General features: G+C 46.8%; 1 protein-coding gene across 3 annotated transcripts in view; it reads left to right on the plus strand.

Annotated features, from left to right (window-relative positions):
- Window positions 1-27765, plus strand: part of LOC144721221 (dynein axonemal heavy chain 3-like) — an 814808-nt gene that overhangs the window by 699404 nt on the left and 87639 nt on the right. For all 3 annotated transcript variants that reach the window (XM_078598660.1, XM_078598658.1, XM_078598659.1), the window contains 3 exons: window positions 382-515; window positions 1795-1957; window positions 13237-13419. In XM_078598660.1, the coding sequence (XP_078454786.1) occupies window positions 382-515; window positions 1795-1957; window positions 13237-13419 (480 nt within the window). The remainder of the gene's footprint in view (window positions 1-381; window positions 516-1794; window positions 1958-13236; window positions 13420-27765) is intronic.

Consider the following 27765-nt stretch of genomic DNA (forward strand, 5'->3'; position numbering starts at 1 on the left):
CGTCACAGTTCCTATGATCACTGTTTTATTGCTTTCATGGCTTTATTTTGGTGATTTCGAAAAGTGTATTGGTTTAGCCATGTTTGTTTGTTGTAGTAGAGAGTTAGACTGATGGCCTTAATCTAAGTTGTCTTGTGGTTGTTGTTGTTTTACTTGCATCCCACTGGGATTTGTGCACACAGCGTTGGTGTACGGTGATTTTTTTCTGCAATATTTTGCTGTCTTTTCTTGGATTTTCTGTTTGCACTTAGTCACATATTCACTTTAAGATGTTTTTTGTTTGTTGCGGTTGCACCTGATTCAAGAGCCGAATGGCTCACAGGGCTATACCTAATAAATGAACTTAAACGCCGCGCTCTCCTCTGCTCATTGCTCACGCAGGCATGGCCAGAAGATGCTCTTGAGAAGGTGGCCAATCATTTTCTCGACGATGTGGAGATGTCCCAGGAGGTGCGGGATGAGGCCGTGGTCATGTGCAAGCACTTTCACCAAAGCGTGCGTGCCCTGTCAAAGAGGTGAGACTATTTACTCCCCGCGCTTTCCTCTTGCACTGCGCAAAATTAGGACGGATTTTTTTTCCCATGGAAGAAGCCATTCCAAGCAAAAAAGCGCACCGCTAATTTTACCAGGTACAGCAAATTGAACACGAACAAATCTGAAGAAGGTGAGTGACAAATACGCACGCTGTGTTTACTAGCCACACTGCTAATGAACCTCAGATGGGATTCCCAGTGGTCATTGTTGATTCCCAAAAAAAACATTTTGCTCGACCTTTAAAGTCTGATTCCAGCATTAACTTAATACATTTCTTGGCAGATTGTTTGCTCTAAAGATGACTCTAAAGACCGTGTACAGAAGGGGATGGTGTAGATATTATCTTTGAGTGCAGATATTATCATTGAGTGCAAACCACTGTGTACTTTCTAACAGTCCAACAATTCAGTGTCTGCAAACTCGAACCAGTGTGAGACAGTGCTAATATCCACCAAAAAGCCTGGACCAGCGGTAGAAATTTCCTATTACAATGAACGGATCAGGTTTGCACGTGATAATGGCTGACGACTACCCACAAAGCGGCACTAATTTTATCAACCACAGAGGGGATAAAAAGGCTTTGATTGACCAGTGATACAATGCCAAACAATTTGGATGTATACATCTTCTAAATTCAACCATACTTCAAGATGCTGTACACAACAGTGAAACATATGCAGCACGGTGAAAAGGATGCGCATGTAAACTCTATAAAATTTTAATGAGACACTTATAGCCAGAGGGGAAGAGGATTATATCAAGCGTGGGGGATGGGGGGTGGAGGAGTATGGGGGGTGTGGTTCATTATGTAACAACATAATAATTATTCTTGGTTCTTTCGGTAAAGTCACGTAGAAGGGAAATAATAAATAATAAAAACATAAAACAATACAAATTCTCACGACGTTTCGACTGCAACACAAGCATTCATCATCAGGTGTGTTGCAGTCGAAACGTCGTGAGAATTTTATTGTTTTATATTTTAATTTTTATTTCCCTTCTACGTAACTTTACCGAAAGAACCAAGAATATGAATCCCTGCAGTCACGAAAGCTTTAAATCAAAATTTAACATAATTATTGAAAATCTGCTGTTAGACCTGATGCATCATTATTATACCAATGTAACCATTTATATCACGGCATCGTAGTGTATAATACGTGCGGTAATTTCCCGAAACAGAACCCTCTTTCGGAACCAGGAAACTTTGTGACGTTAATAATAAAGGTGACTCAAGGTTACTTTTTTTGCCGAATGCAGATTTTACGAGAGTCTCCAGCGCAGGACGTACGTCACCCCGACCTCCTACCTGGAGCTCATCAAGACCTTCAAGAGCCTTCTGGAACGCAAGCGGCTGGAGCTGCTCACGCAGAAGAACCGCTACGTGGTGGGGCTGGAGAAACTCGACTTTGCTGCCTCTCAGGTCAGAGCTCCATCCAACGTCACGCCCCTTCGCCACTTTTTACTCCATGTCCTGGGTGTCGTACTCCTGCGTAGTCAAATGATGCTCACGGTGTACGTATGCGTGTTGAACTTCTTTGCACCGTACGTAGCCAACCGTGCGAATCGGAGATGCTGACTGTTGATGGTGAAATTTTGTAAAATAGCGGAGATAACAGGTAGAAGTGCAGCCCTGCAATTGCTTCTTCGTGCCACTGTTGATTGATGGGCCTCTGCGAGAGGGAGCTCTCGAGAGCTGCACGAGAGGGTATTTGGCCTACTCGTTCACGTTGGCCAGACGCCTCGGATGAGAGGTGGGAATACCCATTCTTTACCCCCACCACATGTTACCTGTAGGTATGTGTGTACATTGAACTTCTTTTGCACCGTACGTAGCCAGCCGTCCTAATCGGAGGTGCGGTGCAAGGACAACAAACTGAACACAAAAAGCGGTTCTCAAGAAATGAGTTTTCAATTTGGATGATTTAAAAGTGCATATCTCCAGTGGCTTCCATCATATTGGAAGGAAGAGCATCAGTGCCCCAGTTGAGGTGTTACAACAACAACAATTACTTGCTGAGATCTAAAAACTCTACCATTTTTCTTTAACACAATAAACAACGTAAAACGTGTTTCTTTATATTCTTGCTTCTTTCGGTAAAGTCACGTAGAAGGGAAATAATAAAATAATATTAACAATAAAAATTATTGCTGTGGATGTCACACCTGATGATGATTGCTTGTGTTGCAGTCGAAACGTCGTGATAATTGTTATTGTTTTATATTTTTATTATTTTATTATTTCCCTTCTACGTGACTTTACCGAAAGAACCAAGAATATGAATCCCTGCAGTCACGAAAGCTTTAAATCAACGTGTTTCTTTGTAATGTTAGTCTCTACACTGGTCATTGGGTTCACTGCACGCTGTGGATTTGGCAGTGGCGGTTGGAGGGGAGACGAGTTTGGCAGGTGGGGAGTAGTTTTTATTTGTTGACATAAATAAGCAATTAAGAAAGCAAATTGCTCTTATTTTCTGCCTACCTACCTCAGCTCTGTGCCCCAGGCTGTCGGACATAAGTTTAATGCTGCGTTAATGAGCAAATGAAGTGACTGGAGTTAAAAGATGACTTTTATGAGCATGCCATAATGCCTCCCAGCATCATTACTGGTTTACAATTGCCTTGCATGTGTTGCATTACTATGGTGTTATCACTGACAATAGGAAATACCATGCTCTCCATCGCTCGTTGTACCCTATTGCTGCACGTCGCAGCTGCACAATGAGTTACCTGTGCAGCCTGAACACTAACAACGACCTCAGAACTCATCTTGTTGGTTCTTTCGGTAAAGTCACGTAGAAGGGAAGTAATAAAATAATAAAATAATGAAACATAATAAAGTAATTCTCACGACGTTTCGGCCACAACGCAAGCAGCCGTCCTCAGGTGAAGACCAGTCTGGCCGAAACGTCGTGAGAATTATTTTATTATGTTTTATTTTTTTATTTTGTTATTACTTCCCTTCTACGTGACTTTACCGAAAGAACCAAGAAGATGAATCCCTGCAGTCACGAAAGCTTTAAATCGAAATTTGACCTCAGAACTATCCACGCTGTCAACAATAATCCGAGCCTCAGCGCTGTCTCAGAATCAGAATATTGTAGATATCAGAGTCTTTATTCATCCTGGAGCAATCCGATGAGCTGTGAAGCTCTTTTTCACGGATGTCCAGTCCACAGATGTTTCGAACCATGGATGTTCAGCCTCGGGGAGGGCCCAATGGCAGCTTGCCCCTGTTCTACAGCCTCAACACTTATTCACAAGCTCGACACTAACCCATAGCCTCAATTGTCACTCAGACTCAAAACTCACCCTCAGCTTCAACATTCACTGACCCACAACATCACCACTAACCCACAGTATTTGCACTCGACCCACAAGCCTTAGTTTCAACACTAACACACTATCACTCCATGTGCCATATACTCAAATGAGGGCTGGGTGGTACTCGTCTCTGTTGGAAGCTCTGAGACAAGGGTTTAAATTAGACATTTATATAGAAAGTGCCAGTACTGGATTGATCTACATATCCAAATCAGCTGAAGGATCTGGAAAATCATGTGACTTATGTGTCTCCATCCCCACTCCGAATCCCTCCCCTCTCATCTCTCATCTCTATATCTCTATATCTACATCAGCTCAAGCCTTCCACAAGTCACGTGGCCTCTGTGCGGCCACCCTCACTCTGAGCCCACCCCCTCTCCCTGACACCCGCGTGCAGCTCACTCCTGCCCCGCTCCTTCCTTTCTTCTTTCTCTCTGCCTCTCCCCTCCCCTCTCATACTCACCACCCTCTCGTCCCCGACATCTTGGCCCGGTCATTCTTTTTCTCTCTTTTTTTTACGATCAGAGGAAACAAGAAGATGCTCGGTGTAGTCTGCACTTTGCTTTGTTCATCATTTCGTTTTTTTTATGCTTTACTTTATGTGCCCCCCCCCCCTTTTTTTAATGAAAGATTTCACAAAATATTTAACGCTCTGCTCTCCTCCTTCTTACCCCTTCCCTCTCTCTCTACCCCTTCTCTCTACCCCCCTCTCTCTCTACCCCCTCTCTAACTACTCCATGTCTATGTTCCCCCTGTTTTCTATGTAATATTTGTAAAACAAAATTACTACGACAAGTGCTGCATCTGCACCCAGCCCTTCTCGCAGTCCTACGGCCTCCGACGGTAGCTCATATCTGCATGCAGAGCTCTCCATCTTCTGCCACCGAGCACACGGCTTCCTCCAGCGCCCACTGCTCCTTGAAGGCCTTCTCTCTCTCTTCCTCTTTCTGCCCGACGGTGCTCCTTCTTTCTTCCTGCTGCTCATCTTGAGCCGTGCCCTCTTTGTGTCTCTTGGAGACTTCCTTCCCGGCATCCCTTCAGATTCCCATTCATTTTCCTTTTCCCATTCATGACATCCTTGACTCTACCCTCCCCCCCCTTCCCGTGGTGTGCCACAGGTAAACAGTTTATGGCACCTAATATACTATGGATGACAAGTAACAATTACATACATTCTTACGGTGTTATTTTGAATTACCAATAGAATACTTACAATGCCAAAATGAGCCTTTTGTGTTGTAAATGTTTATAGTATACTAGCGGTAAGTACCCGGCGTTGCCCGGCGAAAAAGGCAGACACACATGTAGTTACACACACAAATGGACTGACACACACACATAGAGTTACACACACAAATGCACTCACACATACATAGACTGAACAACAACAACCGCCATTCGCCACTAAGTGGCGGTGACGTCACCACAACGCTTGTGCCAGGCTATGTGCACCTTGAGGCCACGTGAAGTGTCGAACGCCTGCTGGCAGGAGGTCACGGGGCAAACCCAGATGGCACAGGTCAACTGACTGAGACGACTGGCTGATGCACCACCTGTGGCCCCTACTGTGGCAACTTGCTGTGCTTTAGCCGCCCGGCGCTCCGCTCGTTGTTGTGAGCGTCGCTCCTCCGCCCTCCGTTGTTGTTGGAGGGCGATTGCCGCCAACTGACCAGTAGCGTCCTTCAGGAGCCTCCTCCACAGTGGCCGATCTTGACATGGCTGGTGCCAGTCATCGGCAAGTCCACTCAGCTCCACATTCTCATGTACCACATCACTCCATCTCTTCTCCAGCCCCCTGGACCAGGCCGAACAAAAGATGTCTAGGCATGCGGTGTCTGGCCATGCGGGCTACATGACTCAGGCAACATAGCCTTGCCTGGCGTAGGTTACCGATGGGACTTTGTCCACATCTTTCAAGGATTTGTGAGCTCCTCACACAATGTAGCCTGGTTAAATCCAGGATGGATCGTAGGCAGGCCATCGTAAATGTTTCTAACCGGCAAAGATGTTGCATTAGGGGGGTCCAAATTTCGCAAGCGTAGAGAAGGGAGGGAATGACCGTGGCTGAGAAGACCTGAAGCTTCGTGCGGAGTGATAGACCAGGTAGCTTCCACACAGCGTTACGCAGCCAATGAAAAGATAATGTGGCTCGACTGATTCGGAGTGAGACCTCTGCTGTTAAACCGGAGCCGGTCATTAGTAAACTGGCAAGGTATAGGAAACTCTCCACTGTCTCCACAACTGCCCCATCACCAATTGGGAGTTGTGGGGGTGGAGTGTCCGATGGTAGAAAATACCCAGGCAGGTGCTTAGTTTTGGTGGGGCTGATGGTAAGGCCCCACCTCTTGGTGGGAAGCTCCAGGTTCAGCAGCAGCACCTCAAACTCCTCCTCCGAGTGAGCAGCAATTATCAAATCATCGGCATACATAGCATGGTTGAGCAATAGGGAGCCATCCCTTGACCGCACCCGGGCATCGATCAGCCTCCCATTGTATCTGTAGCAGATGGAAATTGTTCGGGTACAGCCATTGAAGGCTTCAGGAACTACGTGGTCCAAATATATGTAAAATAATGTGGGAGCCAGAGGACATCCCTGTTGCACCCCAAGGTGTACAGGGAATGGCTCTGACTCACAGCCACGTAGTTTGACGCGGGGCCGCTCCCCATCATGAAGGTCATTAAGGATGGTGAGCAGTGGGTGAGGGACTCGGAAAGCACGAAGAACAACCCAGAGGCCAGGCCTACTGATGGTATCATAGGCCATGAGCAGGTCAATAAAGCACACGCATGGACTAAGACGCACACATGGGCCTACAGACACGCAAAGAAATGGACTTACACTGACTAACATGGAGGCATGCACACACAGCAATTAACCAACACGCACATGGACTCAGACACACACACACATATGGACTGACACACACATGGACATCCACTTGAGATACACACACATGGAGTTACACACACATATATAGACGTACACATATACAGCGACTCACACACAGACATACGTGGACTCACACACACATTGACGTAAACACACATATGTACTTACTCACACATATGGACTAAGACACACACACACATGGACTTAGACACACATAGATAGACTGACACACACACAGCCCTACACACATACACATGTGACACACAGACATCTACTTGAGATACACAGACATGGATGAACACACACATATGGACTCACACACAAACGCATTGGCTTACACACACACATCGAGTGACACACATGTATAGACTTACATACACATGTGGACTAACACACACATGTGGACTAACACACACACATATGGACTGACACACACATGTGGACTAACACACACACATGTGGACTAACACACACATTTGGACTAACACACACACATGGACTGACACACACATGTGGACTAACACACACATATGGACTGACACACACATGTGGACTAACACACACACATGTGGACTAACACACACACATGTGGACTAACACACACACATATGGACTGACACACACATGTGGACTAACACACACACATGTGGACTAACACACACACATGTGGACTAACACACACACATGTGGACTAACACACACATATGGACTGACACACACATGTGGACTAACACACACACATGTGGACTAACACACACACATGTGGACTAACACACACACATGTGGACTAACACACACACATATGGACTGACACACACATGTGGACTAACACACACACATGTGGACTAACACACACATGTGGACTAACACACACATGTGGACTAACACACACACATATGGACTGACACACATGTGGACTAACACACACACATGTGGACTAACACACACATGTGGACTAACACACACATGTGGACTAACACACACACATGTGGACTAACACACACACATGTGGACTAACAAACATCACACATATGGACTGACACACACATACACATGGGCGTACATGGCCACATCACAGACCGTCGCAGCGTCATAAAAGCGCAGCAAAAAAAGGGAAAATTTAGCAACCTAAAAATAGAGAGTTTTGTGCACACAAACATAATTATTGTAATGTTTGTCAACTAATGTGTTTAATAATAGAAAATATTGGACTTGATTTGTTAGTGTAAGAAGCTTGGAAATTTGTACTTGCCATAGGCGTGTTGAGGCCTTGTGCCATGCGTAGCCGCCCTCCTAGCCTACATTGGCGAGGCGGCGGAGTTGGCACATTGCCAGGCTAGGGGCTGGGCCGCTACCCCCCCCCCCCAGCATCCCCCGCCCGTGCAAGAATAATGGTATGTAAGAAGTGAAATATTATTAGCTAGGGAGTCTTCTGTAGTATAAACTGGACACATCGTGTTGGGGGGGGGGGCGAAGAGGACATTACACTATGAAGAAATATCCGCAGCGTGATGTGTGTATGTATTGGCTGTTAAACGCGTAAAAGGAAATGTCCCCCTTGGCAGGGTCCGCCCCCCCACGCAATTTGCGTCAGTTGGTACGGTCGATGGAAGTAAATAATTAATAATAGAAACGGCACAAATGTGTTAATTAAACTACTTTAAAGTTTAGGGATGGGAAAATGAAATAGCCTATTCCCACCGCGGGGCTTAGGGTGTGCCGCCTGTCAATTTTTTTTCTACATATAGCCCACCGTCCGAGAGCCAAATCCCCCGCAAGCTCGAGTGTGCGGATATATATATAAAATCGCAAATCTGTCTGTCTGTCTGTGTGTGTGTCTGTGTGTCGCCGGACCATATACGCAGTTTCATTGGACGGCGGTTGCCCCTGGCAATGGGTAGCGACGCATTCGCTGCCGGGTGGACGCCATTTTTAATTCCCGTTAAAAATATGCGCACGCATTTGTGGTATAAACTCGATATACCCAGCGTTGCCCGGGGGGAAATTACATTTAAAATCTTATGAAAACTTTCAAACATTACATACCAATGAAAAAACAACTGTTTAATTACTTTTAAAGCCGACGCGCCAAGAATCGATTCTCTGCATCGCGCAAACGAATCGAAGGTTGTAGATTCCTTTAGATTCGGACGATTCCCGTTTACTATAAGTTGCTTAAAGTCGATATAAACTGCTACGAACGGGAAATATCCGGCGTTGACCGGGGCAAAAATGTAATTAAAAACTCCAGAAAAAATAAAAAAATAAAATAACAATGAAAATTAAACTCTATCATTCAAAATGTAAACCCCCAACATGCCAGGAATCGATTCTTTGAATCGCACAAAGGACTAATCGAAGGTTGTAAATTACTTTAGGATCGCGCTTCCTGTTTAATATAAGTTGCTTATAGAGTTGATATAAACTGCTACGAATGGGAAATATCCGGCGTTGACTGGGGCAAAAATATAATGGTGAGGGCGGTTGTGAGTGGCGATTGTGAGTGGTGATTAGTGAGTGGTGAGGGGAGGTTGAGTGGTGAGGGTGAGTGGTGAGGGTGAGTGGTGAGGGTGAGTGTTGAGGGTGAGTGGTGAGTGGTGAGGATGTGATTGGTGAGGATGAGTTGTGAGGGAGAGTGGTGAGGGTGAATGGTGAGGGTGAGTGGTGAGGGTGAGTGTTGAGGGTGAGTGATGAGTGCTGATTGGTGAGCGTGTCATTGGTGAGGATGAGTGGTGAGGGAGAGTGGTGAGGGTGAATGGTGAGGGTGAGTGTTGAGGGTGAGTGGTGATTGGTGAGGGTGTGATTGGTGAGGATGAGTGGTGAGGGAGAGTGGTGAGGGAGAGTGGTCAGGGTGAATGGTGAGGGTGAGTGGTGAGTGGTGAGGGTGAGTGTTGAGGGTGAGTGGTGATTGGTGAGGGTGTGATTGGTGAGGATGAGTGGTGAGGGAGAGTGGTGAGGGAGAGTGGTGAGGGCGTGATTGGTGAGGATGAGTGGTGAGGGAGAGTGGTGAGGGTGAATGGTGAGGGTGAGTGGTGAGGGTGAGTGTTGAGGGTGAGTGGTGAGTGGTGATTGGTGAGGGTGTGATTGGTGAGGGTGAGTGGTGAGGGTGAGTGTTGAGGGTGAGTGGTGATTGGTGAGGGTGTGATTGGTGAGGATGAGTGGTGAGGGAGAGTGGTGAGGGAGAGTGGTGAGGGTGTGATTGGTGAGGGAGAGTGGTGAGGGAGAGTGGTGAGGGTGAATGGTGAGGGTGAGTGGTGAGTGGTGAGGGTGAGTGTTGAGGGTGAGTGGTGAGTGGTGATTGGTGAGGGTGTGATTGGTGAGGATGAGTGGTGAGGGAGAGTGGTGAGGGAGAGTGGTCAGGGTGAATGGTGAGGGTGAGTGGTGAGGGTGTGTGTATATGTAAGGTTATTAAGAAATATATTTTTCACCCGGGCAACGCCGGGTACTTATGCTAGTTTATATATAAAAAAAGAAGAAGAAGAAGAAAAGACAAAGACAATTGCTTAAGTTATGAAATTAGACATAGTCACGAAATCTTTAGGACAATATTATTTCTACTGGCCTGCCGCTGTGTGTTAGACAAGCTTGTATGGAGCTTACAACTGAATAATCCTTTCAGGGTTAATAACACGGAAGTAGGAATCAATGCCTTGCTTCTAGCTATTGATCAGTGAACTTATTTTCACTGATGACTTTGCCAATTACCATTAAACTTGGTGTAAACAATCCAACCGCTCTCACATATACCGAAGCACAATTAGTCTTCCCTGAACGTGGTTTTAAGTCTCAAGACAGATCTTGCCACCATCAAAGAGTTGCAAGACCATCGCAATCATCTTACTTATTTATAACCATTGAGACCGATGCATTGAAGAGGAAAACACTGAGCTGGTCATGGGGGTGCAGAATTTATGCAAAATTAAAATTTCAACATAAAAAAACTAAAGTGCATGATGGACTTACCTGTTGACGTAGAAATGAAATGTTATGAATTACTTAACGAGTGGAACAATATACTTCGTGCAATGGCAAGGGGCAGAGCAACTGTAAAATAAAGCTGCAGCAGTGAAAATTAAATTTGGGTAAAATATAGTTTGAGTGGATGATGCAGTCGTCTTCATCACCGTTAAACTAAATTTTAAATTGCGTATGAAACAAATATGCAACTAAAGCTACGTGCAAATTCCGGCCATTCTCACTGCACCATTGGTTGAAGGCCACTCCACACGATGTCAATCACAGAGGTTTCGGACCATACTTCACCATGCTGGTCAATGCGGGTCGGTGAAATGGGGGAGGGCAGGAAGGATTCCGATATCGCTTGTCACTGATATCAGCTGTGGCCCAGAATCGAACGAGGCACCCAAATCACTATGTCACCAATCCCCAAGAGCTGAATATTTAGATAGTTTTCGGGTCAAATACATATCGACATGTAGTGTGTGACGACACTTTTTTTTACATATTTCAGGGTTTTACTTAAATAAGGAGTTCAACCCACTAAATTACATAGCTACTGGCATGTGATGATCCATCTATTCATTGCTTTGCATCTCTTCTTACCCGCACCTCCGATTAGTGCTGTTGTCTGTGTGCGGTGCGAAAGAAGTTCAACATACATACATACATGCGTGATACATGCATTTTAACGTGCGTGTGGAAATGTGTTACGTTTTTATCGGTATATGTTTATTGGAGGATGAAAAGTGCACAAAAAATCACGGAAATATGCATGCTTGGAATTACACTCAGATAGAAGAAGAAGATACACATACATAAGGGAATCAATGGAAATCATCACTATCACGGGATGATACCCGAGGGACGAGACTGGTGTCATAATGACAGAAAAAGAATGGGGGTGCCACGGTGGCGAGATGTTAAATCCCCCGCTATAGTAAAACCTTGGATTGCGAGTAACTTGGTCTGCGAGTGTTTTGCAAGACGAGCAAATTTTTTAAATAAATATTAATTTGATAAACGAGCGAGGTCTTGCAATATGAGTAGTACGTATACGCTTTGTCTGCCGAGCGTCACGTGATTACAACTGATATACGAGTTCTTTGATATACGAGTGCTTTGGATTACAAGCATGTTTCCAGAACGAATTATGCTCGCAATCGAAGGTTTTACTGTATATATCTCAGTGGTTCTTATCTGGTAAAAAATATATATAAACTTATCTTTTCGAAAACATTTCCAAGAGGAGGACCACCGTGAAGGTGAAGCGATGAAATCTGTCCGTGGGAGTCCCGGGTTTATTGGATCGTCGCAGCGCTGGAATGAGGGGGATAGCGATGGCGGAGTGAGGCTCTCAATCCAGCAGTACATCGACAATGGCTCATGATGATACGTTGTTTGTACTGTGGTGGGTCAACGAAACTGCCCCCCGCAGTCATTCGAGGTGTTACATTAACCACGAAGAACAAAAAAATAGATCAATCCTTGAATTGAATAGCAACGTCAAATTATGGCAGTTCATCATATCACGAGGGACAGGGCATCATTGCATGCCTGAAAGCTATTTTTTTCATTGTCGTTGTTTTTAAACAATATCTAATTTTAATACTTTTTTCATTCGTCAGTCACATTGTTGGCAGTTGCTTGCAAAATACTCTAAATATACCTACTGCATTGCACGCATATTTCATCATAATATACAACCCATGGGGATAATTTACATTATAAATTAACTTTGTGGAATTCATTCTTGACAGCAGAGAGGTCTTAGTGATCTGCAGTGAGATTTATGCAGAGTAACTGGGATAAATGTCCATTTTATTTATTAAATAGCAACCCGGGACCATTAATGTTCTAGTGCATAAGCATAACCTTGTTTATTGTTGACTATTGAAACGTCAACCACAACATCATACATACCACTTCGGTTCTGCTTGGGTATCTTCTGATCTCTAAACCGCTAAAATGTCTCTGCTCAAACAAGCATTCGATATCGCTCATTTCTATTGGTGGTTCTGAGCAAGTGACGCCAATTCAACATTCTTATGGCAGTGACCAGTCTACCCAGAGGACAACAGCTATTGACTTCCCATTAAGAGGGACTGTTTTGTATTCATCATCCATCGCTTGATGGGCTCAATCATTCTCTTATGGGGAATTTGATTGTAAGACAAGCACTGATGGGGTACCAACCAGTTAATCCCTTTAAAATGTAGCAACCTAATGTTCTCTTGAAAACCTCAACACCTTCATCAAGAACACTGCCACAAAAGGAAACCTATATATTTGTAATCAGTAACATTTTGGGCAATGAGCCTACTTCATGCCAAAGAAGAAGGGCCAATCTCATCTGCTTTTATGCAACACTGCCAATGCACTATCACAAGTAAAATATTTTATATTCTTCTCGGTGGCCTCCATCTCATTGCAGGCCTGGACCAGTCATACATTTTTTTCCTAGACTTCTTTCTTCTTCCAGTAACCGCACGGCTCTAGTATTAACTCAATACTTCTCTGGGCATTTGCAGATCGCACTGATGAAGCAGGAGCTCACAGAGCTGGAACCGCAGTTGATTGAGAGGAGCAAGGAGACGGAGGAGCTGGTCAACATCATTGCCGATGAGACTCTGGAGGTGGAAGCTGCCAAGGCGGTCGTAGAGTCCGAGGAGGCCACGGCCAATGCGGCAGCACAGGCCGCTAAGGCCATCAAGGTGAGGGCGATGACACTCGGCTGCACCTCCGATAAGCACAGTTGGCTTCGTAATGAGTTCACCATACATACATTTGAGGCTTCATTCATTTTTTTACTTAAAGCTTTCGTGACTGCAGGGATTCATATTATTGGTTCTTTCGGTAAAGTCACGTAGGAGGGAAATAATAAAATAATAAAAATATAAAACAATAAAAAATTCTCACGACGTTTCGACTGCAACACAAGCAATCATCATCAGGTGTGAAATCAGGTGTGTATGCTGTGGATTTCACACCTGATGATGATTGCTTGTGTTGCAGTCGAAACGTCGTGAGAATTTTTTATTGTTTTATATTTTTATTATTTTATTATTTCCCTTCTACGTGACTTTACGGAAAAAACCAAGAATATGAATCCCTGCAGTCATGAAAGCTTCGAAAAAAATAAAATAAAAATCAGTCCAAAATTTACTTGGACAGATGACCTTGTGGGAAGTAGACCTAACCTAAATTCCACGTTTTAAAATTTCGTTGATAAAAGAGACACGAGTATTGCTAGTTATTTAGATTTCATATAGTTATTAAGAAATACATATTTAAATCGTTCGTTCTGCTCTGAATACGTAACTTTACCAAGCTGTCCATACAAAGTGTCAGCCATGCACACATACCAAATCGATCTTAAATGTTACCTTTAGTGACAGGCCCTTTCAATGGGGCTCACCGCCAGGTAGTCCTTTTCAATGATCTTTGAAAGTTTACTGGGGGATTGAACAGTGACTGAATGTTGTTACTGCATCCGATTTGCATTTTAGAAAGCCATACAATGCAAATGGAATCCTGCTGTGGTGTAACGGTTAGCTGGTTCAATCTCCCTGCATGGCAACGGAAACAATAATTCATGTCATTGAGATGTCTGGCAATGGAATTCTGGGTCATCTCTCCACCCAGGAGTATATATGAACCGCAGTTAGTCGATCGACAGTCGCACGTGGGTAAACTCAATTTTTCCAAGATGTCTGGCCACCGTAGAAGAGTAGACCAAATTACCCTCCGGAGGGGTCCTCTAGAGCTCCCTCTGATGGAGACCCTTTAACAAGCAGTGTCATGAGCAAGAAATTCGGAGGGCTGTACGTTTACCACCTTTATAATGTGAGAAACCTAATTTTATATTCATAGAGTGCCTTAGCTCAAGGCGTTTTAGCATAGTTTTAAAAGCGCAAACAAAATTGAGCGATTTAGATGGCAGGGGCAGTGCAACGGCTGGGGAACGAGTGACCGCTAACAGAGGGCACTTAGGGGGTCACGAAAGGGCAGGGAAGGAGTGGAGGGGCAAGGGGAGGGAAGAGAGAAGGGAATTGTAAATGTAGAAGAGGTGAGGCTTTGAAAAAGGGGTGGCGGAGTGGAAGAGCAGTGATCGCCATGGCGAGTACGTTATGAAGTGGTCCTGGGCTCCCCATTCAGCCAGCTGCACTGGCTAGCATGGTGAAGTATGGTCAAACAACCTTGATGGCCAGGCAGTTACACTGCATCACTCAACAGTTTATTGACAAAGTGCTGTTCATTATTACAGCCCACTGTCAATCTACTGTGTTTAGCCACAACTTAAATTATTTACTCACTGCAGCTAGATCATTAAATAAGTTTTTACTAAACTACATGTGTTTCCCCGTACACTACTCTTTGATGCAGTGTAACTGCCTGGTTATACACCCTTTATCACAAAGCACACAATCAATTCAGAGTAGTGAGGCGTTATGTTCTGCATTAAAATAAATAGGGATGTGTGTGAGACAACAAAATCCTTTCCACGAGACACGTGTGCAGTGTCATGCATTTTACCTAAATTCCACGTAGGCTGTTACAGGTTTGAATATGTAACCAATTTGTTGTATTTGTCATCTCTGTAGCTGTCGCCTTTGCTGGTGTAATCCCAATTACCCCAGCGCTGCAATGCATCGCGCCAATAAATTCGCTCGTTGCTGCGGGGAATGCCGCCGTCAGGGATGTCACTCGCTAAGCAACCACGTTAGCCAGCACTCGTCTGTAGAGCGTCGCCCTTGGATGTGTGAAACCCACGTTGTCAAATTTAAATGGTAGCCGTTTTTAAATTGATAATATACGAGGGTCATTGAAGGTTAACCTGTGAATTATGCTCCTATGCGACAGGCGCTGCAAATATATTACAGCTCTAGGATTCCTGGGACAGCGTGGTCGTGCGAGTGAATGGAACTCTTCTATTACAATCGAGGTGACCGAACGGCGGCTCTGGTGGCTCAGAGGTCAAAGCATTGACCCCGCACCGCCGACCACCCGGGTTTGAATCCAGGTGGCCGCACCGGGTGTGACTCAAACTGGAACAACAGTGCGTGAAAAGTAACGTGCTCGTAACAATGCGATTGGCAGTTCAACTCGGCACTGTAAAACGATCTGCACCTGATTTCCACTCCGTGCGACGAAGAGGCAATGCGGTGGGGGCTGCATTATCAGGGCTGTGCAGGTGGGCGCGGTGTGGAAGGGGGTGGCGTTTTTTGACTCGGTGAACAGCGGAGGGTCGAGGGCAGGGGATAGGCAACCAAAATAACAAGAAGGGACATTCTAGATTTGAAGCTTTCGTGACTGCAAGGATTCATATTCTTAGGTTTTTTCGGTAAAGTCACGTAGGTAAAACATCAAAATTAATTAAAATAAAATAAAAATCACGACGTTTCGGAGGCAACACAAGTCTCCGTCATCAGGTGGGACCGTCACAGCCAGATTAGCTGCATCAAGTGAGGCAATGATTCAAGATGTAATCCCTTAAAAGCAAGTTGAGGGGGGAGGAGAGGGGGGGGGAGCTCATCAGAATGTGGTAGCCAATGAATGGAACGTATCGGGAGGGAGGGGGGCGGGGCTCAAAGACGGCACGGAGTGCCACGTACAACGCATCGGGAGGGGGAGGGGGGCGGGGCCAAAAGGATGGGCGACGGCGTGGACGCAGTTGAGCGCAAGCGACTACTGCTGCACACGCCAACGCATTGGACAGAGAGGGGGAGGGGAGGCCTGATACACATGATTGAAAAGAACGAAAATGTCCATGTTTATACCAATGCTGGTTGAACAATGAAGAGAGTACTGTTAAACACTGGGGATGTTAACACTCGGTAAAGTAAAGTAAAATAGTGCCTGTCAGATAAGATGGTCCAAAAAAGTGTAATTAAGTCTTTTTTGCGTGGTTGATAACATCTTTCCAATGATTACTAAGTTTGTACCCATCATCACGGTTAAAATTATGTCTGTGTTTGTATATTTGTATGGCTTCATTGCTACAACTCGGTGGGCTCTCATGAAATTGTCTTTTCCGAGACCAAGGTTCTCTGCAAACCTCCTGGCTACCATCAAAGGTTTGTACACGAAGCCATACAAATATACAAACACAGACATAATTTCAACCGTGATGATGTGTACAAACTTAGTAATCATTGGAAAGATGTTATCAACCACGCAAAAAATACTTAATTACACTTTTTTGGACCATCTTATCTGACAGGCACTATTTTTCTTTACTTTACCGAGTGTTTAACAGTACTCTCTTCATTGTTCAGCCAGCATTGGTATAAACATGGACATTTTCGTTCTTTTCTATCATGTGTATCAGGCCTCCCCTCCCCCCTCTCTGTCCAATGCGTTGGCGTGTGCAGCAGTAGTCGCTTGCGCTCAACCGCGTCCACGCCGTCGCCCATCCTTTTGGCCCCGCCCCCCTCCCCCTCCCGATGCGTTGTACGTGCCACTCCGTGCCGTCTTTGAGCCCCGCCCCCCTCCCTCCCGATACGTTCCATTCATTGGCTACCACATTCTGATGAGCTCCCCCCCCCCCTCTCCTCCCCCCCTCAACTTGCTTTTAAGGGATTACATCTTGAATCATTGCCTCACTTGATGCAGCTAATCTGACTGTGACGGTCCCATCTGATGACGGAGACTTGTGTTGCCTCCGAAACGTCGTGATTTTTATTTTATTTTATTTTTAATTATTTTGATGTTTTACCTACGTGACTTTACCGAAAAAACCTAAGAATAAGAAGGGACATTTTTTTCGAATTCGGTGGGGAAAAAACTCAATATTTATTAAGGACAGTGGTCCTTAATAAAATAACGACACGGAGCAGTTCCTTAAAGAGCAGCATGCTGCTCCAGAGCTGCAAGTTGCAGACCCCTGGTGTAGGACCACAACGGAATGAAGGCCAAACCACATTCAAGGCGAGAAGACAATTTTGGGTTGAATGGTCAGTGACATGCAGAGAAATCAGGCTCCAGTCTGGACTTAACTTTGGTGAGAGGTACAAGGGGGTGTGGATGGCCAGAAGCAGAGAGTTCTAAACAATGAGCACAGCAGAGCAGAGAGAGCAACCTCCCATTGCTATGGAATAATATCATCGCAGTTGAGGGCTTTCTGTGTATGTCACAGATGGTCACGCACTTTCTGTCGCCGCGAAACAGCTTTGTGTGACAAATGCTTTTGTAAATGACAAACATCAACGTTGCTGAAATTTGTTAAAGATTGCCCTGCGACTTGACGACTTAGGACGCGTCGTGCAGAACTCTCAACGCTGCGAGCACTGTCGGAGAGTTATGATCAGTTTCGAGGCACGTGCCCATCGTCAGACGACTGCTGTGACTTCCACGCGCACATTAAAAGTGTGGAGTAGCTGTTTGTGTGGTTCTTGTATCACGCTCTGATGCATTTTCTGCTTGTATTACCGGGTGTTCTGTCACCCTTGGTACCATCGAATACGCCCAAGCGATGAGCTTTCTACGCACAAGTGGACAAAGGCGAATGTGTAGCATTGGCTGCCTACATTGAACGCCACGAGTAGCAGTCAACTTTTTACAGTCGAGGGGAGAACATGAGCCACTCCGCTCAGTTCCTGAAGAAGCTCCCAGAAAGTTGGAGCGAAACGTTGGACATCATGCCAAAGGACGCGCGGCACGACCCCAAAAACACATCGGAGAGCCGTGGAGCAGAACTGTGAAACCTACTTGGTAGTTATTGTATCGCATTGTGTGCTATACATTTGAAAGGTAAGGGCTATGATTTTGTTGGTGTACATACGAGACATTATTTTAAAAGACTCTTTTGCAATGACCTGACAATCATTTACATTTTTTTCTCCGCTAGTGGTCCTGAGTCAGGAGCGGAAATTCCACATTCCTATAGTGGGGACAAGTTCGTAAGGCAGTCGCTGTTGTCTAGCCACCCATCAAGTGCAGCCTTGCCAGTTGGCTTCACATTTATTGATCCAAGAGAAGTGAGTTGAACAGTGGTAGGCACGACAATGTACAGCACGGGATACACATTAATACATTACCGAGATCTGTGGAATGAAGTGTGCCCTACATCATGCATCTGTCAGCTGGAATCATTTTCATGTTTGGCATTATTGCTCAATAACGCGAGTTGACATGCAGAAATATGATATCAAATCTACCCTTCATGCTACACACTTGTGATTCCACCTCCGCCATGCTTGCCAGAGCCACGATTTATCATATTGTGATTATGCAATGTTCCTTCAAGGGACATTACCTCAGTGATATTAAATTCAAAAGTGATGATGGTGTGCAATCGGCTGTCCGGCAGTGTTTGCGCACCCATCCTCAAGGCATCTATATCGCCAGAGAACGAGTGTCGCCACACACACACGCACACAGAAGGCAATCTTTGCTGCAGTGGACGCGATTTGAGCCGCGTGAGTATCTACAGCCACGTGTTGTTTGTTTAGAGACAGCACAAAAACAACAATGGCAGGTAAGCCTTGAACAGGCGTCGTAGAAATCATGATACATTATTGAATGCTGCATTGGTGATGGTTTCAAAAAGAATTCGTAATAACCGTGATAATTATTAATAATGACGATGATAACAATTGGGCGCTTGAGTTGTCGGTCGGCGTTCGAATTGGGACCGCGACCCTCAAAGTGAATGGCGCTGTGTCTCCACTTTGATCGCTCCTCCTCGTGATCCGTGGATCAAACAAAATCACTCGAGACCCCGGCGTATGGCAGCCAAGAGTAGTTCACGCGAATGCCATCGCAATGGGTCACACGCTGGCTATGCTCTAAAGGAATGATATATAATAATCGCAGCCCTTTTTCAAACCACTGCTGGAAGAAATCCTCATGCTGTGAACGTTTGGGGCTTGTTTGTACATCACTTCACCGCACTCATCAGTACAGGTTGGTGAAACTGGGGATCGGGGGGAAGGTCCGGTTTAAATGTAATTTGCTAACGCTGTTAATTGAGTCCGGAATTAAAACTCAGGTCGCCAGGTTCGTAAAACGGTGCATGAACCACTGCGCTATCTCTTTATCCCATTGAGTGATGGGTAATAACGATAATTAACAATGATAGCCGTTGCAATTAACACATGCTAATTAAACAACACGTTTAATAATGGCCGTGTATTCAAGGATAACGGCAACCACTTTAAACGTCAACAGTATATAATTTTATGTTGGGTTTATCTATGGCAGTATATAGTACTGTATATGCTAAGAGAATAAAGTTTAGATGGAAGTATATTATATACTTCTTACGACGTAGAATTGTAATTTATTATTTGTTGTTAGTAACTCAGCTTATTGTAGAGTATAGTAAGTTTCAGTTTATATTTTAGTTTTTTATGTAGTTTTTACTTTGGTTTTCTACGTGGTTGTTTGGTAAATGCAGCTACATATCACTAACATTCCTTTCCTTTATTAACGCTGTTCCTTGCGCCCCCCCGTGGTGCTGTTGATCCTGCATAATGCATGGGCATAATGGGACTTTGAAACCCCTCCGCCCACCTCCTACGCATTGTCCATTGGTATGCTAAATTCCTCTTCATATGCACATTCTTTTGTTAAGGCGCTCCTCCTCGCAACACCTATATAAGCTCCTAGCTTGATAATGTTCTCATTCTTCGCCTGAGGACGGCTACTTGCGTTGTGGCCGAAACGTCGTGAGAATTGTTTTATTATGTTTTATTTTTATTATTTTATTACTTCCCTTCTACGTGACTTTACCGAAAGAACCAAGAAGTTGCTTCAACACTTTGTCATTAATAATTCAAACAAAAACTGACTTAAAGACACAAGGAAGGGCACGCAACGGGCTCTTTGGCTGAACTGATCCACCACGTTGTCTATCCCATGACTACAGCCTGGCTGCTTGCTTCTAGAAGCTCACAGGGAGACCACTCTGCCTTTCCCTCACGTGGTGTCGGTTACTTTACACACAACACAGTGAGCTGCAACATAGCATCCATGTCGAGCGATCGCGATCATCCGTGGCGTCGTTGAAAAATGCACGATCGCTCGCTCGCTCGCTCGTTGTATTCGTAAACGAGACTTGACCTGGACGTGCCGCGCAAACAATGAATGTTCTTAGGATTGCCATGGCAAGGGTGGTGCAGTGGTTAACACTTGTGCCTCACAGCAAGAAGGGCCCAGGTTTAATCCCCCACTTTCTCGTGGAGTCGTGGGTTCTGTCCCCCTGTTCTGCATGGGTGACCTACGGGCTCTCCCGTTTCATCCGACAGCCGATATTGCGTTACAAACATCCAATGCCCGAAAAGCTGCTGACCTTAAAATTACTGACTTGGGATCACACGTGGCAACGTCACCTCTGTTACACGTATTCGAGAGGAGCCTCCTGGAACAGAGTCTAAAAGACTCAGTAAGGCTTCCCTGGGTATAAACAATCATACTCATGATATGAATAAATTATCAAGCTGCAGTGATATATACAACGACATACTTTGGAGTGGTTTAGAGGGTTAATAGCTGTGAGAGAACTTGGTGAATGGCACTGAGACGATTCCCTTGGTGCGGGATTTCAGTTGTAAGCAACATCAAAATGTCAATTTAATAATACGCAGAATCCATTCAAAGTAAATAGTATGTTTTCGTCCAGACCAATATTATTAATCAGCGTTTGTTTATACTCTCTGGTTCTTTCGGTAAAGTCACGTAGATAGAAAAAATAATTAAAGAAAACACGATGTTTCGGTCGCAACACAAGCGTCCGTCATCAGGTGAATCCTGCAGTCACGAAAGCTTCAAATCAGCATTTGTTTAAACAAGAAATATATAGAGCAGTGTCGACCTTTAAGTTCTTATTAGCTGCGTCAGGCTTGTTTTCTAAAAAACCCATGTTTTCTTTATTTGTATGGGGAGATACAGAATGGAATCCTGCCTTTATATGTCCTTACCAATAATACTCGATGGCAGTGCATAATGACTGTGTACTATGAGGTATAACGGCATAAATATACTGTAGCATCTGGCAGTTCACCAGCATTGATTCAAGAAAGTCTGATTCAAGCAGGGCTAATGAGGCAATGTGCATTGAATCCAGACCTGAACGTGCTTTTTTTTTAACAAATGCTGCACAAATTATGCACTCCCAGAAGGTTTGCTATAAATGTACTAACATTTATTACGTGAAGAGACAGCTGTATAAAGGCGGCGTCTGATGATCTATTTTGTTACTTGCATTCTCCACAGTGGCGCTACTCATTAGTTAAGTGTTATATAAACTATAGATGCGCCATAAACACGTCTGTATCTATGTTGAACTTCTTTCGCCCCGTACGTGGCCAATCATGCTCATAGAGTGGTGCTTTCGGTGCTGTTGGTAAGAGTACACAACCCGTAGTCGCATTGGTGCAATCCATCATGAAAATTTAATTATTTTATCTGAGGTTTATATACAAATGATGTCAAAAGCAGTCACCCTATGGGCACACTTATGTCCACCAAAGGGCTGTGGAAGTTCGACCACTGGGTTAGGGCTGCCACTGGAGATGACCATGATCCCCTTGCGTGTTTGGTCAAGGAGACACTTGAACTTGAGTTGACGTTTAATTGTGAAATTATGAAAACAGAGTAAGGGGCCATCCATTGAGTAGGTACGCACCTGCATACGTACGTTTGACGCACCCCCTCCCTCCCGAATCCTATAGAACGGCCGATATTTAATCCACGCAGAAACGATCAAGGATAAAAAATATTAACGTGTTTAAGCAAACGGATAGTCCACCGCCAGACTAACTCATTTGAAGGCCAATGTAGACAAATTATTATCGAGGCTTCACCCCCCCCCTCCCGTTTCCTATGCGTACGCACATTGTCAGTAGAGCCCTCATACGCAAGCTACGCATTTGGGTTAACCCCCCTTCCTCCCTCCATGCGTAACGTACTAAATGGATGGCCCATAACGACAACCCAGGGAAAGCCAACATGACAGTTATTTGCACTGGTTGATGGTGACCAAACACTGCACATTATGCAGCACATTACCACAATCTAAATTGCACGACTTTCATTCGGAGCGTGGCGATATATCAGTTATTTCATTGCTATCGATTCTTCAAGCTCATGTAACATGCATGAATTGGGTATACGAAGTGTTGTTTTACTGGGAGGAACCACCTGGTTCCACCAGCCCACAGCGGATTATTGTGTCCGTCCGTCGTGCATCCAAAAATGGGAGTGGTGGGGCTGGGTGGAGAGGAGAGGTTGGGGAGGGGCTGAGTGGGGAGGGGAGAGTGGGGAAGGGCTGGTTTTGGGAGGGTGGGGCTGGGTGGGGAGGGTGGGGAGGGGCTGGGTGGGGAGGGTGGGGAGGGGCTGGGTGGGGGGTGGGAGGGGTGGGGCTGGGTGGGGAGGGGCTGGTCACCCCGTGGTGCCTTTATAAAACTCAACGTTTAACCTACTCACGCCGGCTTGTGCCCGCCCTCACAGTCGGGCATATTTGCGGAATACACCACGCCGCCGTTGATCCTGCCCATTGACCGAGCAACCCAACGTTCTTACCAGCTCCCTCCGCAGGAATGTGTTTTTAAGCCCCTGTAGTCTGCAAACTCCCTCCCTCTGCCTTCTGTGTTGTCGATGCCCTGCCACCCGTTAATGTTCAGGCTGAAGGCCTTCCCTTTTTCATCTGCCTATAGCTGACTCGTTCGCTCTGTAAAAAATATAAATGCCCACTGTTCTGTCGAGCATATAGTGATGTGGTTACATTTTAATCCAAAATGTATAAATACAAATTTCCTATCACTTAGTATTACAATAAAAAAATATGGTCATATGTATTTGTCCATTTGCTACATTTGAGTTAGCATATGAAGCCCATGTAATGTAACCAAAACAAAACTACCATCTATTGCATTTGATATTGTCTCCACAAGACTCTCCTCAACGTTGTGGGTGGGACCTCTGTTCTTTACACTCATCACCACCAACACCTACACTGGCAGCATAGTGGGATCTCCACTCAACTACCGCAACCCTATTTGAACTTCATCGAGTAACCTCAAGAAACTCCCAACGGTTTGCAAAACCATCTCGGCCACGTTTTTCCTTATCCCCAGTCACATTCTATATTTTCTCGCATCTCCCTCCACTCTCTCCACTGGCTTCTAATCATTGCCAGCAGCAGCAGCGGGGTCAGCCGCAAGCTTGCCTGCCTGTGCCACTATACGCCACCTCTACTTTTGCTCGTCCACTGTATTTCTCTTCGCGTCCGTCACCCTGCACTGCAGCTCACAGTAAAAACAGCGTGACTCACAACCTTCTTTTCTCTACAACCAAGGACCATGATCACGACCAGCTGTCCTTTCTCCATGGCAGTCCCCCGCCGTTTGGAGCCACGATCTCGCTGCACATTAGCAGCAGCATTCAATCTACACCGACATCTATGATGCATTTGTAATAAAGGACTCTCTCTCAGATGTCGATCTCCGTTGTCCTTTATTGGGTTCGTAGAATCTCGATACCACGGCGTCCTCGCTCAGGCTCGCGTCCCTCTCGACGACCTCTCCACAGCCCCTCGGCTGCTCCGATATGCAGTCTCCCTGCTGCTCCGTTAGGCAGTCTCCCTGCTGCTCCGCCTGGCAGCCACCCCGCTGCTCCGCTCTCTAGCTCACTGCTGCCCCATATACCGCTAGCCTCCCACAGCCGCTAGCTCTCTCTGCGTCTGACACCGATGGCTAACAATGTCGACGTCTCCCACCGCGTGGCGACCGCACCACTCTCTCCGTCCTGCCCAGCGTGGCCTCCTCCTGTTTCACTTCGTCTCAACTCCCCCTTCCAGTTCTCTCCCTAAATCCTCTCTCCCACGTGACCCTAACTCCACCCACTCCCCAGGTGACCCAGACTCCGCCCCCCCTCAATCCTTGCTCGCATTACACGACTCCCCCCCCTAATGAAAACCCAGCCGTCCCCGGCTGCAATAAATAGAATAAAATAATGCGAGCAATATTGGAACCGTCTGGCATCACTGGGCAACGGATAATATACCAACGATAACAAGAACAACAAGAACAATAACAATCAACAAAAGGAAAGGGATTTTGAACGCGTGCGGGTCGCCGGCCCGTCACGAACGGGCGGCGGTCCCCCCACAGACCGAGAACGCGACGGGGTTTTAAGATCGACGGGAGTAGAACCGCCCGCCGCTGTTGGAGGCCCGTCAACGCCAAGGTCCCGTTCCCCAGGGAGACCCAAGTCCGGGGTCTCTGGCAACCGTGTCTGTGGTGGGGTTGGAGGGGCAGCGGGGTCAAGTGGCCCAGTCGCCGTGGTAGGCCCACCCAGAGCAGGATTCGCCACATCCGCCTGCGTCACAGCTGGTTCGTCTGTAGAAGGCACGACAGGCGCGCTTGCAGAGTCAACAGGCAAGGGCAGAGGTGCGTCGGGCGCAACAGACACCGGCAAGGCAATATCAGGGGATGACGCATCCGTCCGCGGGGCCACGTAGGGCTTTAACCTAGAAGTATGAACGTACCAGCGCCGCGATCCGAACCGAACCCGTGCGGATTGCGGGTTAGGGACTTCAATAAGCTTAACCGGCCCCTGCCATGGTTTGTGAAGCTTAGGGGAGGTCCCCGGCCGCACCTGCGGGCAGTGTAGCCATGCCATGTCCCCCACTCGTCAGGGGCATGTACCGGTCGAGCGCCGGGCGCAACGCTCGTTTCGCGCCTGAGTCTTGGCAGTAGCCAACCGGGCCCCCTCCCGTGCCTCGGTGACGCGTCGAATAGTGTCCTGAATGTATTCGGGGAGAGGTTTAACAGGACCCTTCGCCCCCGTACCCAGCTGTACTTCCACCGGCGGCACATTCTCGCGGCCGTACATGAGAAAAAATGGAGAATACCCAGTGGACGCATGAGGCGTCATCCGATACGCGGAGAGTACCCCAGGTATATGCAAGTCCCAATCAGCTTGTTTCTCGTCAACCGTGTGACATAGCATGGTCGACAGCGTCCGATTAAGGCGTTTCACCATGCCATCCGTCTGCGGGTGGTAAGGAGACGTACGAACCTTCTTGGTTCCCAGAGCAGCGCACACTTCCGCCAACAATTTGGAAGAAAAATTGCGCCCCTGATCCGTGAGTAGCCTCTCCGGCGCCCCTTTGTCCATCACATATCCAAATAGGAAGGCGTCCGTGATAGACGCCACCGACTGGTCGGGTAAGGGCCAAGCCATCGGCCAGCGGGAAAGATATTCCACCCCGACCAGCAAATATTTATTACCCCTAGCGGATGGCGGGAAGGGTCCCAAAATATCCAGCGCCACCAACTCGTTGATTCGAGACACTTGTATAGACTACACCGGCGGCACGTAAGGGTTTTTAGGCGGCTTCCGCCGGGCACACTCGGGACACACCCGAATGTGTCCGACGACATCAGTCGTCATGCCGTGCCAGAAGTAGTCTCGCTGCAATGTTAACAAAGTCTTCTGCACCCCGAGATGTAACAAAGTGTCGCCGTGCAGAGTCCGAATCAATTCGTACCGTAACGACGACGGTACTACCAGACGCCAGCGGTCATGCAATCCCTCCCTCCACATGAGCAAACTATCCCGGAGAGCGGCCCCCGGCGTCCCACCGGACAGCAATCTCCCCGCTCCCTTCGCAGCCCGACTCCGTAAAGCCCCCAACGAGTCGTCAAACAATTGTTCGCGAATCCATACCGAGCGCGGCAGGTTCAGAACCCCATCGGCCGGTCCTGGGCACACCGGAGCCCCAGGCACCTCGACAGCTGACACGACAGGCCGAGGGGGTAGCTGAACCGGCGTACACCTATTCGTACCCGACGCGCAAGCGCAAGGGGACCCCTGTGGTAATCTAGAGAGTGCGTCCGCATTCGCGTGACGCGACCCCTTCCGATATTGTATGTCGAAGGAAAATTCCTGCAGGGTCTCCAACCATCGTGCCAGTTGGCCAGATGGTTGGTCAACCCTCAGGGCATATTGCAGAGCCGCATGGTCCGTGCGCACAATAAATGACCAGCCGTAAAGATACGGCCGATATTGGCGGAGAAAATAGACAATAGCCAATAGCTCGCGGCGAGTAACGCAGTAGCGGGTTTCTGCCGGGGACAGTACACGGCTACCGTAGGCTACCACGCGTTCTACGCCGCCCTTGGACTGTGACAGAACGGCCCCAATCCCAGTGTCACTAGCGTCCGTATCCAGAATAAAAGGTCGATCAAAATCCGGATAGTCCAATGTCGGCGCCGTCGCCAACCAATCGCGTAGGCCCTGAAACGCCGTTTCCTCCGGCGGACCCCAACTGAACCTCCGACCTTTACCCGTAAGGAGGTGCAAGGGCCTAGCGATCATAGCAAAGTTCGGAACGAACCTGCGATAGTATGAGGCGAACCCCAGGAAGCAACGTACGTCCCCAACCGAGGCCGGGGTTGGCCAGTTGCGGACGCACGCCGTCTTCTCCAGGTCCGTGGCCACCCCGTCCGCACTGACTATGTGTCCCAAATAACGCACGGATCGTTGCAGTAGGTGACACTTTTTCGGTTTGAATTTTAATTTGGCGGAGCGCATCCTAGCAAAAACCGTCTCCAATCTCTGCAAATGTTCGTCAAATGTGCGGCTAAAGACAATGACATCGTCTAAATAAATCAAACATGTCTCCCACTGCAGACCCGTTAACACCAGCTCCATCAACCGCTGAAAAGTGGCGGGGGCCGCATTCAAGCCCATCGGAAGGCAATTAAACTGAAACAGTCCCTGCGGAGTACGGAAAGCCGTCTTTTCCCTCGAGGACTCGTCGAGGGGAAGCTGCCAGAATCCCGAAGAGAGATCCAACGTTGAAAAAAACTTCGCCCCAGACAAGGCATCGAGGGAATCATCCATACGCGGCAGGGGGTACGCGTCTGCGACGGACACCTTATTAAATTTCCGAAAATCGACGCAAAATCGCAGTTTCCCATCCTTCTTCTTCACAAGGACTACCGGCGCGCCCCATGGACTGTTAGACGGGGATATAATGTCAGCGGCTAGCATGCCCTCCACTGCACCGCGAACCTGATCCCGCTCCGTCGGGCTCAACCGATGCGAGT

This window comes from Lampetra planeri, chromosome 11, assembly GCF_965212315.1.
Source record: "Lampetra planeri chromosome 11, kcLamPlan1.2.h2, whole genome shotgun sequence".
NCBI lineage: Eukaryota > Metazoa > Chordata > Hyperoartia > Petromyzontiformes > Petromyzontidae > Lampetra > Lampetra planeri.